The sequence below is a fragment of the Anthonomus grandis genome, chromosome 3 (genome assembly GCF_022605725.1).
Source record: "Anthonomus grandis grandis chromosome 3, icAntGran1.3, whole genome shotgun sequence".
Lineage (NCBI taxonomy): Eukaryota > Metazoa > Arthropoda > Insecta > Coleoptera > Curculionidae > Anthonomus > Anthonomus grandis.
This window is the reverse complement of record NC_065548.1, coordinates 16,844,569-16,859,768: the sequence shown is the minus strand read 5'-3', so window position 1 is coordinate 16,859,768 and position 15,200 is coordinate 16,844,569. Positions and strand designations below refer to the sequence as shown.

Sequence of the window (15,200 nt, the reverse complement as noted above, 5' to 3'; positions counted from 1 at the left end):
GATATTAATGATTCAGCTTTATTTTTGACTCCCTCCCAACTGCTATCTTCAATTATTAAGCAGGTGTCATCAGCAAAACATACCACACTATCTTTTGGGATAACTGAAAAAAGACCCTTGATGTACAGTGTAAATAAAAGAGGCCCAAGCACAGTATCCTGTGACACACCATCCTCCACCGCACGTCCAGAACTCACTGTTTCATTAATTTTTACCTGCTGTTGCCTGTTTTCTAAAAACAATTTTAATAATTGATATGGTAATCCAATTATACCCAGATCACTTAAACGTTTCAGCAAAATATGGTGGAGCACAGTGAATCCTCTGTACTGCAATTTTCCCTAAAGCCATACTGCTCATTAGATAACAAATGATACTTATTTATAAATTGAGTGAGTCGTAATTTTAGGAATTTTTCAATTAATTTACTAACTGAACTAGTAAGAGCAATTGGTCTATAATTAGACGGTTCTTCCCTACTACCAGCCTTGAAAAGGGGGATAATAATTGTTTTTTTAAGAATATCAGGATAAATGCCAAATGAAAAAATTGGTTTATTAAATAAGTCAACGGTTTTAACAGAGGTTTATAATTTAGTTTAATTATTTTATTAGAAATATTATCAACAGTGCTAGAGGTTTTGTACTTTAATGAATTAATAAAGATCAGTAGGCAGAATAGGGTTTAAAAAGAAGTTATTGTTGGCCTTTATACTAGGAAAGTTGTAGTCATTAGAATTATTTATTTTGCTGGCCAAGTTAGACACCCTAGAACTAAAGAATTTGTTAAACTTCTCAGTAATCAATGGATCAGTAGTAAGAGAATGGCCAGCTTCATTTTTAATATGTTTAATATCATAATAATAAAGTTAAAGTTAAATATAAGCTTATTATATTTCTGGGACTCCTTTGTTATGCTGGGATCCGCAAAACTGCTAAATGCGAAATTTGGCAAGTAAGGAATTTTAGATACTTACTTAAGGACTTAAAAAGTCATCTTTATACCGTAGATATTACAGAGTATAACCGGAGTATTGTTTGTTTTGGAATTTGGAAGAAACTGCAGACCATGTCATTGGAGAGTATCTCACGCGCGCTAGGTTCCAATACTTGTGCAATAACTTTCCATTACATTAACTTTAAGATGTAGATTTCTAAATTAATTCTGGGACTAATTTTTCACAATCTGTACTGTTCTTTTATCTATTATGTACATTATTAATTAGATATCAAATTTTTTATGGCAATAACTGCAATTTGAAATAAAAAAGTAAAAAGTTTGAAAAATTTTTAATGTAAGGTAGGAAAACCATTGCAACTACCTTATTCGTTTGCCATTTTTGGCGATAGCTTTTTTATTTGAAGTGTTCCATAAATATATTGACTATAACAGGAAAAAGAAGAGAATCATTGTATCATTTAACAATTGCTTAGAAGTTTCGCCGTTTTATTAAAAATATATCTTAGTGAGACATTTTCTGACTAGTGATCATAGATCTGAAAGTAGATCGTCATTCGAAAAAAATCTGAGACACATATTGAGGCTGCCCGAATTTGCAAACTTAGTTAACATTCTTAATTTTATTATTATTATCTAGATAAATTGAGACGAATCCAGAATAAAGTTGTCAGTTTTCCCAGTAAGTGGCTTCAAAACCTGTTTAATCTATTATGCAAGGGAATTTAGTGGATATCCTGCTGCGAACGATTGGGCTAGTGGGATATTGGGCTTTTAGATCTCTGGAGGACCATGTATTTTAGCGTGATATCGGATAACTCCAGAAGTATCTTAATTAAACCATAAATATTTTTAAATAAAACAATTTTTGGGATATCTGTTGCTGAATTTGGAAGATGCTTAAGAATTTTCAACTTTTTTTTTTGGCAATTTTTATACTCGTTTGGAATGATTTCTTGATTCCTTATTAACGATTTTAGAATAAAAAATATTTGTCAATTTAGGTACTTTTTGAAAATGATCGATGAGATGATCAATTGAGAATGATCATCGGAAAATCGCTGACCACTTAGTCATTTTTTTAATTTTGTTTCATTTTTTTAAAATAATCCGCGAAGGCTCAATTTGGTAAATAGGGTGCATGAGGCAGCAGTTTAAACTTTAATTGGTTATTTTTGGCTATGGCATTGACGGATTTGTGAGCTGGTGCATTGTCTCGATGACAAAACAGTTTCTTCTTAGCCAAATGCATCCACTTTTGCTTAATTTGTTCGCTCAAACGTTTTAATAAGTTGGCGTAATACTCGCCTTTGATAATTTTACCTTTTTCAAGATATTCAACGAGAATTATTCCATGCGTATCCTCAAAAGCCGACGCCATGACCATGCCTGTAGATGAAATGGTTTTCGTCTTCTTTGGGCTCTCCCTTTTTCAATCCGTTGTTTTAATTGTTCTTTGGTTTCAGATTTAATCCACGTTTCATCCATGGTTATGAAACAACGCAAAGATTCAGCATTGTTGCTGTGAAACATCGCTGCATTAAAATATCTTCACGACTATCTTTCTTATATCTAAATTTTCAGATAATATGTGATGTACCGCACTTTTTCAAATGCCTACTATGTTTGCTAGCTCGCGCCTTTTTAGTCGACGATCCAGTACCGCTTTGTGGATTTTCTTCATTATTTAATTTGTTATCCAATATTTTACTATTGTAAACGAAGAAGACTCACCCAGAGTAAAATCCAGGTCACCAACACCAACATGGACAATTTTACGAATAATGCAATGTTCTATATATGGAAAATATGCTGTTAAAAAAATATAATATTGTTCCCATAAATAGACAATAGTTATTGTATTGTAAGGTGGTTAATCTTATACTTATAGGAATACAATTATATATGAATAAATTTATTTTCATTCACAACAAGTAATAATTTATGTAGCGTCTCAAAAAAAGGTATAGGATTTTTAGCCAGGTTGCTAAACTATGCCTTTACTTTAAAAAAATTTAGTCTATCAACCTAAAAATATGAAACAATCAAAGTATCAAACAATCGTTGCAGATTATATAATTTTAACATTTTATTACTGTTCTATATTCCATGCTGTTTTCAATTTACTGTAAAGAGCTAAGACACTACGACCTAATAATGTTTTGAATGGTTTGTATGGTTTACAAGTATGGCAATCCTTTGAAATTCTTATTTCCAAAGCGACATTGTTTCTTTTTTTACTGTATTTGTAGTAAAATATCTAGAGATTTACAAAACATATAATTATTAGCACCTGAACTGTGTCCCATTCTGGTTGTAATTACAAGGGACGTCTCTTACTATTAACGATAGAACCTTGCGGTTTTCTCCAACCTTTTCCACTTTTTATTTAAATTTTCAATAAAAAATCACCAACAAAAATAAACAAATTAATGTGATATAAGGCTAAAATGAAAAGTTTCTTTTTTAATAGAGGTATCTTATTTTAGGCCCTGTGTAAGTTAGAAAAAAAGTAAAAATCTATTATAGTTAGATATTTCTACATAGAGTTTAATAGCTTGGTTGAAGGATTCCAGAAAATATCTAATCATAATATTTTAAGTGATCTTCAAAAGAATATCTTATTTGGAAATGTCTACTTATTCAAAAATATCAAAAAGTAACAGATAATGCAAGCAATATTCCTATTAATTAAAAAATAGAATATACTAAAGAATAGTCTTTACAAATTTTGTTTTTGGTCAATTTGAACAACAATTTTAGAAAACAGCCAATTGTAATTTTACTCAATTTGCAAAATGCTCTCATTAATTTTCTTCCTATTTGGAAATATCTCTTATTTTCATGACCTATCACAATACTTTTAATTAAATAATACTCCTAAATTTATCATTTATCTAAAAAACACAGAACAAAGTTCTATTAATATTGTGTTTTATTATTCACTTAGTTTTATATTAAATTTGTTTAAAAAAATATGTATCTATAAGTATGTTTGTATACCTACGCATTGCCAAATGGGACAAAGTACTACTAACTTTAAAAAATTTCCATTTAAATACAATAATTTTATTACTTATTATTTGTCACCCATTTTTTTATTAAAATTGTACTAGTTATCCAAATTTCGTTTTTCTTTTATATTTTTTATTGGAATTTTATTCATTATTTTCATGTATTATCTTAATCATAAAAAATATACATCATAGAAAATATTTTATTTATTATAAGTCTGCTTTGACTAACTTATGTAAAAATTCAATTTCTAATTATATAAATTATCTAACTATATAAATATATTAGTTACTTTTAATTACTTTTTTCTAACTTAAGTGAAACTTTGAATTTTTGCCATGAAGCTTAGAAATAAAAATAAACTAAAAAAGAAATAAAAAGCAGTAGCTTATTTATTTTCTGCCTTAAATATTTGATGAAATAGCAGCCGAAAAGGGATACAGTGTACACGAATAACTAAAGAAAAACATTGAAATTTGGCAAATTAACTATTTCGGAGAATGTATCCCTGAAACAATTAAAATTTAGACAAAAATACAATTCAAACTTGTGAAAGATTAATCTGCTTTAAATAAGCCTAAATTTTGTTTAAGCATTTAATTGCCCCATGACACATCATTTGTAAATTAGTACATTTAGTAAGTAAGTTAGTTATATTTAATTAATTTGCTTTATTCACATTTGTGATATATTATTACTTAACAAAGAAAACTATTATTCATAAAAGCCATTAGACCCAAACCTTCTTGTATATTACCTTCATCAAAACCTTTCTGTATAGGTAGCGCAAAGGCATAAAGATAAACCTTCCCCTGATAGACCCTTATTGCACTGACTTTCAACCAGAAATAAACACTCGTATTTCCTTTATATTATAGCCATTACATGCGGCAAATCCTGGAGGCTCTCCGGTATTGCCACGAAAACGACATCATTCATCGAGACATAAGTCCCGAAAGCATTCTGCTGGCCACTAAAGAAAACTCGGCACCGGTTAAATTGGGCGGCTTTGGGATTGCTGTTCAGTTACCTGACAAACATTTCAATAACGTTCCTGGTAAGTAGATTGCATTCTGTTTTAATTGACTTGTCAATTGTGTTGTCAATTTTTTTAATTAAAAACTGCTGAGATTTGGATATAGAACAAATGGGTATTAGAAAAAATTCGTTGTTAATTAAACTTATGAACCTTAAAGTGCCTTGAAACTAATTGAGAAAACCTAAATATGTTTATACAATGTTTCTTGCAGACTTTGGTTATATTTATATTTTTTCACTTAAGTAAGGCGTTCGATATTGTAACACCTCGAATTAAACTAGGCAAAATAGAAAATAAAATTTAATATAATAAAATATAAAATTCATAATTTAATTCAAAATAATGTACCCTGATTTCCATAATAGAAAAATTAAGCTACCAGCCTCATGCTTCTTAAATATTACATAAAGCGAGTTATTATGATATAATAATTTTAGTGTTATTCTGATTTAAGAATTTTTGATAAATTTAAAATGAAAGTAAATTGATATATCCTTTAACTTGTAAGTGCAGACACAGGTTATAGTCCATTATGCCCTAAATTACTCCCTTGTAATACAACATGTAATTTTCCCTGACATATATTATAACAGATGCTTAATTAGAAAATATATTTAATAGTTAGAGATAATTAGTTTACCTCCAATCTGTATTAACTCTGTTTAGCAGATATGACCTAAATTAATTAGTTATATTGATAGGTTAAGTTAAGTATCAAGCCAATCATGTTGAAAAATAATACATGGTCATCGAGGTTTTTAAGTAGAAATTACGCCGAAATAATTGTATTCTTTAAACATAAAAAGTATAAAAATGCAAAGAAAAATAATAATGCAAAAGGTATGAGTGCAACAAACAACATAAAAAAATTTTCACAGAATAAAGCGGGATAAACCTGATGGATTGATCACTACCTCTAAGAGTTCGACCTCGTAAGATAAATTGTTTCGAGGGACGTGCTGCATTTTCTAGCATGGGGCCAAACCATAAGAGTTTACATTGTTAGATATTATCATATATTTTATGTCAAAATTACCATGGTAAAGTCCTTGAAAAGATGCACAAATTGTGTATAAGATCAATTTTACTCTGAAAATTGGTTGCTTATCCAATATCTAATGAACCATTAATGTTAAGATTCGGTAATTGTGATGATGCTTTCAACGAATCTTTCAATTTTTACATAGTGAGAGTAAATTGGTCAATGCTGAAAAGGAATCTTGACTAAGAAGGAAGCCTTTTTGAATTAAACCCTAAGACCAAGAATTCCTTTAAAATTTACTGTTTATCGCAGTTCATTCTATATCAATCTTCTAAATAGTGTTCTAATTCTTTAAACCATTCCTATATATTCTCAATTAATTTTTTATACTATGAACTAACATTTTCTTAATCCAATTTTTGATTACCTTAACTACTTTGCTTACCCCACTAGTAAAACTTTTAAAAAGATTTGTATAGTAGGGTAAAGTTGGGAGAGATGACGTGCCGGGACAGATGCAGAGCCAAAATTACGGTGTAACCATACCCAATTTATTAGTCGTGCACGCCATGTGGTAGAGCTGGTACTGTTTTCAGTTTCTCTTGTTTTTTCATATAAATAGGCGTTAAAATATAGGTGCAGTATATTTTTTCTAATTGGTAAGTACCACGGAGTTTCGGAACATGTTAAAAAATATTTTATTTTAACCAAAGTTCGTAAATAACCAAAAAAAATACTTGAGGTAGGAAAAACTAGGTTATGTTAGTAACGTGCTTATATTAAGGCGAGTGCGTTTACTTCATAACATATAGAATAATATAGGTGCGTCATCTCGTCTGGGATAGATGACGCATAATTTATAAAAATTTGTTTACTTTTTTAAGCCAATGTTTATTTTCAGATCCTTCAAAATGCCAACATTTTACAGTCCTAGAAAACGTTCAAGGGGCAAATGGATAAAAGAAGACTTGCTAAAAGCTGTAGAAGCTGTAAGAGTCAGAAACGTTTCAATAAGACAGGCTGCAAGAGAAAATAATATTCCTGCAAGAACGCTAAGATTTAGAATGCATAAAAACAAAATTCTGGATTTGCACCAACAAGAACAGAATTCTACCTACAATTTAGCAAAATCATTGGGTATCGAAAGTAAGTTCAATACACAAGCCCATATGGCCGGAAAAGATTGATTGAAACTTTTTTTAAATCGAAATAAGAGCCTTTCTATAAGAAAAGCAGAGGGCGTCTCTCTAGCAAGAGCTCAAGGGCTAAATAAAGAAAAGGTTAATAATTATTTTCAATTATTATTAAAAATGTTAGCAGATAATGATTTGGTAAATAAGCCTTGCCTGAATATTTTTAATATGGATGAAAGTGGCTTACAGCTTAACAATGATCCTGGAAAAGTTATCGCTGCAAAAGGAAGTCAAGATATTCATGTTATTAAAGGTCAAGAAAGAGGAGAGACTATAACTCTTGTGGGTTGCTGTAATACAGAAGGTTCATTTTTACCACCATATTGTATTTTTAGGGGGCAACAAGTTTGGGAAGAAAATATGCCGCCCGGAGCCATAATTCAAATGAGAAAAAAGTCTGCTTATATTTGTGAAGAGCTGTTCATGGATTGGCTAACAAATGACTTCATACCCAGGAAGCCAGCTGGAAAGTGTCCCCTGATTTTAGATGGTCATGGTTCTCATATGAACTCCTATGAAATGCTAGAAACTGCCCTGGAAAATGGCATTTTATTATTGTACCTGCCCAGCCATACTACCCATTTTTTACAACCCCTTGATCGCTCTTTTTTTAAGCCACTGAAAAGTTACTTTAAACGTGCTTGTGCTGAATTTATAAGGGCAAATCCAGGCAAACGTATTGAACGCAGACATTTTGGGAAACTTTTTGCTGATTCTTGGACACGTGTAGCAACAACTGAGATTGGAATATCAGGATTTCGTGCTACAGGAATTTACCCCTTGAAACCATCTGCTATCCCAGATCATGCTTTTCTTTCTGCCGAGGAAAATGAATTACCTTCTCAAAATTTACCAAGTGAACGCTCAGAAACTGGTCTTCCTCAATCCACATTAACACATTAACACCCAATGTAGCATTGACAAGTTTAAACTCTTCCCCTCTTAAGACATTGGATAATCATTCTGCAGTGCCTGTCGCTTGTACATCTGATTGGACGCCTTCGAAGATTTTAGAAGATATTTCTCCTGTTCCCAAGATCGTAGCTTCAAAGAATCCAAATAGAGGAAAACAGTCTGCCCAAGACCTAACTAGCCCTATCAACATTCTGGAAAAAAAAGAGAAGAGACTCAAAAAACTTGAAGCCAAAAAATTAGAAAAACAGAAGCAAAACCAACAAAATAAAAGCACCCTCACTTTCTCGCGTGAGTGCTCTTAATTCTGCCAAACGCAAATTAGTTGAAAGTCAGTCGTCATTATCAGATAATGATGATGATTTTTCAATTAATGATTCCAACGATGACGAGATTTTTGATGAGAATGAATGTGTTGGTTGCTTAGAAAAGTACGACCAAACAACCACTGTAGACTGGATAAAATGTGTTAAATGTGAGAGATGGGTTCATGTTTTTTCCTGCACCCCATATGAACAACATTGCATGTTATGTGCTAAATTAGTTTTTAAAAAATAGCCATGTTAATATTTAATTCATATTGTCTAGAATTCTTTCTGTTACTTTTTTTATTTTATTTACGCTACCTATATTTAATGTGAGCTTCATACTTACATTTTTCTTACACATTTTTAACTTTTTTTTTAATTTTTATTAAGCTCATAAGCAATAACACCCACCCGGTCGGCGTCAACACACCCATATAGGATGGGTGAGATTGCCAAATACATAATAAGGAAAAAAAATGTTATTGACAGGAAAACATGATTTATTGAATCCAAATAATACATTTTTCACATATAAACTTAAACATTTAAATGTGGTTTTTATTTATTGTCTCCCAATGTTAGAACTATAAACTTTATCACGCAATAAAAAAAGGTGCGTCATCTGTCTCAACTTTACCCTATAAACGACATTAATTATGTTAATGTATTTTCTACCTAATTGATAGAAAATCAATTTCAGATTAAAAAAAAAACGCTAAACTCGTTCATTTAAAAGTATTGAAAGATTCTCTTTCTTGATCTATGTGTATGATAAGCATATGACCTAACGCTATGATGAACCGCTAAACTATATTTTATATCATTAAAATTGATTTTTTATAAATTTTTCTTTTTGCACATTCTAAAAATAAGAACATGTTGCACAGTTTGACAATCATGCCAAGCAACTGAATTCTTGGTTTTGTTTCAAAATACCCCTTATATTTTTAAGGCATCTTACAGGATTGCGTAATTTACAAAGATGAGTTTAAGATCGAAGATTACATACACCAAGATCATACACATCATCCATACTAGTTCCACAGAGTGTTATTCCATAGTCTTTTTTAGGTTAGGCTTTTTTTTAGGTAGGACTTTGTTTTTTACTAAACTGTATTTAATTGAATTTTCTTGATTTTACATTGATTATCAGCGTATTATAATTGCGCAAGACATCAAATCTAAGGAGGTCATCCTGGATGACTTTGAATGCTTTTTAATATTTTCAAATAATTTGTCCAAAAATAGTCGTTGATTACTAAACTAGTTATAGTAATTTAAAATCGACCTACTTTAACTTCATATGGTCTTTTAAAAAAAAATATTACTTTATTCATGGCAAATCTTGCTGCGTAATTTAAATAAATGGGATGAGTTATTATTTTTTTGTCTAGACCACTTCAAAAGTATCAACTCCTCTATATTTAATTAAAAATTGACTCTCTAAAAAAAGGGCATTTCTAGTAGTTATTTCTTTATATACAAACTTGCTATAAACATCGATTTTCAGAAGTTATAGGGCCAGAAACTCTATAAAAAACTTAGCTACTAGTTCTCATTAAGGGTTGTTCCAGCAAATTTGCGATAGTGGGATGAAATAGAGCCAGGATTGTAAGATATAAATTTCAGTTGGTAAAGCGACTTTTGCAGATACAAGTTTAAAAATTTATTCATTATGCAGATTTGAAAAATATACAAAGATTTTAAAAATAAAAAAGCCGGTATTTATACAAGGTTCCAAGTTTTTGTTTTTGCTCGAATGGTTTAGCGATCGTCTACAAAGTTAATTAGTGTTTGTTTAAGAGTCCTACGGGATTAGTAAAATTAGATGGAAAAACGCAATTTGCTAATGCAGTGTCAAGAGTTATTAGTTAAACGCCAATCAACTTTCTAGGGGTGGAATCAATAGTTCCAAGAGAATTTGTAATTTGCTTACCCATTTTAGATTAAAGGGCACTAATTAACTTATTTGGTAAAATCCTATATGTTGCTATGCCTTATAAGCCAAAGTAAGCCTTTATCTGGCAAATCTGTTTTAATATAATTTATCCTTCCTCTTCGCATGCGTTTTGATTTCTTACTACACTACTAGCTATAAATGTACCACTAATATTATAATTATTTACTCATGTATCTTTTAAGCTCTATTAAAAATGAGCTTTTGTGTAACAAACATCTGCTGCAAGTTAATTTGTATTTTTCTTTAGTATCATGATCCAATAAACCTCAAATTATGTTAATTGACCTAAGTCGGTTCCTTTCTTCTTTAGACTGGATATCTAGACCATACATTCATATATCGTGTCTCCTACTTTGGTGCATTCCAAGGTGAAGATTTTTAGTTTTTATTTAAATGTGTAAAGTGAGGTTAGGTAATTTTATTATCGGGCCCTAGTTTTCTTCTCCCATGATACATCCGACCTAGGTACCAGCGTAAATCGGATCATTAAACTACCAACTAGAAGTGGGAAGGGGCTTGGGACGAAAGAAAGGACAATGAAAAATCACGTGTCGACTGGACCTTAAAATTCGACCTGGTTTAGACTTGCGTACTTATAAAATTTAACTAAGGTACGATTTATCTTAATAAAAAATAATAAATCACTAGAAGCATAGATTATGCATTTTATAACAGATTTTAGTATTTATATAGATATTAATGTCGAGTCACAGTAACGGACTCACTTGAAGAAGTTCGAAATCTAAATATCTGTTATAACTGGGACTAACTTTTTAAAAACGTGCCGTCGCATTTATTGATGTTATAATGTAATTGTTATCTTTAATAAGCCTCTCTATATTCTTTGCAAGGGTCGAATGTGCGAAGTAACACACGGTAATAGAGTGGATAATAGCCTAGGGAATAGAGCATTCGTATAAACATCCAACAAAAAAGTATAGCTAGTTTAATTTTCATATATTATTAGTTTTTTAAGGATTCCCTTTTTTTTTTAAATTTAATAACTACATATTTTATATACATCTTCGATTCTTAAAACCAAAGTAAATTCACATTTCTCGTTAATTTAGAGAATAGCATTCGCAGGGTCGTTATTTAAATATTTATATCTAAAGATTATTTTTGCCAGTGCAATAATTAATCCAAGATGCAACTTGAAGAACTAGGTGTAGATGCGATTGAGTTAAGTCATTTCTGCCATTGCCATGCCATGAGTTTTTTTAAAAGTAGATAAAATTCAGGCCTTAGGAACCTATAGCAAAAAATAAAACTAAGACTTAAAACAATTTTTTAAGCCCAAGCTCATTATAGAAAAAATCCATTACGAGAATGGCCTCAAGAGCATGATAAAAATCAATAGATGTTGGAGCTAGAAATGTAAGTTAGTCAAATAATGAAATTCCACCATATTTCTGAATTCGATCTTGACCTCCTCATAGTCTAAGTCTGATCTTCTCTAGTAGTTATAATGTAATTTAGTAGACTTCATATTATCATTATTAAAAAACAATTAAACTAATTTAAAATGACAGATTTTTGTATCTTAGGTAACTAATAAGATTTTTAAGAAAACAGCCGAGGGTTTACTTTTTGATAAATTAAAAATTTCAAAATGTACAACCTCAATTTCTCTTTACTTTTATTTGTCATGGCATGACGTTTCGTCTCGGATTTGAGACTTCTTCAGAAAGAAAACAAAATGATAAAATTAATTTTTTTTTAAAGTTACAACAAACTGATGATGTAATTAGGGCTGCCGATGACAGCAAATGCACAGCTTTAATTCTATTAGACTTTTCTAAGGCATTTGACTCTATAAACCATGAACTCTTTTCTTCGATCTTAAATTTTGTTGGGTTTTCAGAGCACGCAATTGTACTTTTAATGGATTATCTTTCAAATAGATTTCAGTTTGTTGAAACATTAGATGGCAGATCAGAATATGGCAGGGTGAGTTGTGGTGTTCCATAAGGCTCAATTTTGGGCCCTTTACTCTTTAATATTTATACTAGTAACCTCACTAATTGCCTAAAATTCTGGGTACACCAATATGCCGATGATACACAACTTTATTTTTCTTTTTTTCCATCTAAATATATTAATGCAGAGAAAGTCATAAACGAGGATCTTAATATATTGTTATCATTTTCAAATCGTCATAATCTTATTAACCCATCTAAGTCAAAACTTATGATTTTTGGTAGAAACAAGGAGAGTGTTGAATCTTTTATAATCATAAGTATAGGTGATGATTATTTATCTTGTGAGAAATTTTCAAAAAGTTTAGGGTTGTATTTGGATATCGAGTTGCGAAGTTACACATTCATTATCGCAATCTTTAAAAATTAATTTGACTGACACTTTAGTTTTAACCTTTGTGATGTGGTCTACTCACATTGTCTAGATTTTACTGAAATACAAAAGATTCAACGCGTACAAAAATCTTGTTTAAGGTAGATCTATGGAATTAGAAAGTATTAGCCGGTCTCTCCTAAACTAAAAGACTGTAACTGGTTAAATATGGCGAAGAGACGCAAATTACATTCTTTGGTTTTATTTCAAAAAACTATACTAAATAAGTATCCTCCTTACTTGGTAGAGAAGATTAAATACCGAACAGACATTCATAACTTAAAATTAAGATTTAAACGGTTAATTACTCCACCACTTCACAAGACCAGTTTTTTTCTTATAACTTTTATCAACTTTATAAAGACATTCCTACAGATCTAAAAGCTTTATCGGAGGGCTCTTTTAAAAAAAAGGTAAAATTACTGCTTTAGTAGCATGGTGTTTGGTTACGTCTTATGTGATCAAGGTTTACAATATGTATGTATGTATATATGTATTTCTTTTTATACGTTTTGCTTAGTTTTCTGCGGGCAACAGTGGTAGTATATAATATTTTTCAATTGTATATTTGTTTTTTAATTCTTTTTTTTTTTTTGGAGTCAGACTTGATCTTTCTTTTAATTGTTTTTGGCTCCCTTTTGGAAATCAAAAAACAACAAAATTAATATTATATATATTTATGTATCGCATTGTTTTATATGATTTACAAAATAAACACAATATTATTATTATTATTATCATTATTATTATTATTATTATCATTATTATTATTATTATTATTATTATTATTATTATTATTATTATTATTATTATTATTAATACGAACCTAGGATACAAACAAATACGCAAACAAAGCTACGGTTATATAATTACAGAACTTAAAATATTTAACAAGGAATACAAAGTTAACCAGAAGCATAAAACATTCAGTATGGATCTTTTCACGTAAAAAATCCACAAAAAAAAACTTAAAATTAAACTATAGTATTAGTCTTGACATCTATTAGTTATGTACATGTACGTATATAAAAAAAAAAAAGTATATAAATAACAAAAAAAGACAGAAATATTTTTCTAAATCAAATACTTAAAACCTGCATTTGGAGAAGAAACAAGTAGATTACACACGGAACAATTCTTGTGTTTAAGATTATAAGGATAGATTTTAGGATATAATTTTGCAAAATATTTTGCTGGTCACCCTTTTTAGTAATATTTTTGTACTTGTTTATATAACAGGATTCTAGAAGTAATATTTTATAAAGATTATGAAGAATCGTAACGTTAACGTTACAGAACTAGTACGAGAGGTCAAAAACTTAGGAGTATACCTTGATGACTTATTTCATTTCAAACACATATAAAGAATAAGCTCAAAATTGCATACATGCGCTTAAGAAAACTTTACGGCTTAAAAAATCATTTACCTCCTAATGTGGTCATATCACCCAAGAACCATTATCTAAATATTTTACAAGTTTAGATTTGGCTTCGGGGTATCATCAGATCCCTATAAGTAACGAATCTATTCCTTAAACAGCTTTTGCAACACCCGAAGGACATTACGAATACTTGATAGTCCCTTTTGGACTATGTAATGCTCCTTCGGTGTTTCAACAGTTTATGAATGAAATATTTTCTCCTCTTCGTTGCTATAAGGTGGTACCATATTTAGATGATCTGCTGATCCCCTCCAAAACAATTTATGAAGGTGTTGAAATTTTGAGCAAAGTACTAGAAATTGTAAAAAATTATGGTTTAACTATCAAATTAAAAAAGTCTTTCTTTTTGCTAGAAAAACTTAATTATTTAGGTTATGAAATAAGTTTTAATAAAATATCACCCTCTGATTCAAAAATACTTTCGGTTTCAAACTTTCCTTATCCCAAAAGTCAACATCAATTTCTAGGCTTGGTGGGATACTTCCGCCAATTTATTATTTACATAATTTATCGATTTAAAGACTTTGCTCGTATATCAGCACCTTTTTATTTAAATATATTTAAATTTATTTTTATTCTCTTTCTTTTTAAGAAAAATTCAAAATGGTCTTGGACTCCAAAATTGTACATAGTTTAAAAGAACAAATAACTTCAAAACCGATCTTGGCACTTTTTAATCCGCAATTACCCATAATAGTTTATACGGATGCTAGTAGGGATGAATTTGCTGGTATCCTCGTGCAAAAAGAAAATGGCCTTGAACACCCTGTAGCATTTTTCAGTAAGCAAACAATTGACTTAGAAAAAAACTATCATTCCTTTGAGCTAGAGCTATTAGCAATCGTTAAAACTCTTGAAAAATTTCGATTTTATCTAATGGGAAATGAATTTACTATTTTTACGGACTGCAACGCAGTTAAAAATGCCTGGAATAAACGAACAATTATTCCACGCATTGCGCATTGGATTCTTTTTCTTCAAGATTTTAATTTTCAAATGTGTCAGGTTCTCAAATGCAGCATGTCGATGCATTAAGCCGT

At 30.2% G+C, this 15,200-nt stretch overlaps 1 protein-coding gene across 3 annotated transcripts in view; it reads left to right on the top strand.

The window, feature by feature from the left end:
* The window catches only part of LOC126734519 (peripheral plasma membrane protein CASK), a 681,912-nt gene that overhangs the window by 72,712 nt on the left and 594,000 nt on the right, over positions 1-15,200 (top strand). For all 3 annotated transcript variants that reach the window (XM_050438187.1, XM_050438189.1, XM_050438188.1), the window contains exon 5: positions 4,851-5,029. In XM_050438187.1, the coding sequence (XP_050294144.1) occupies positions 4,851-5,029 (179 nt within the window). The remainder of the gene's footprint in view (positions 1-4,850; positions 5,030-15,200) is intronic.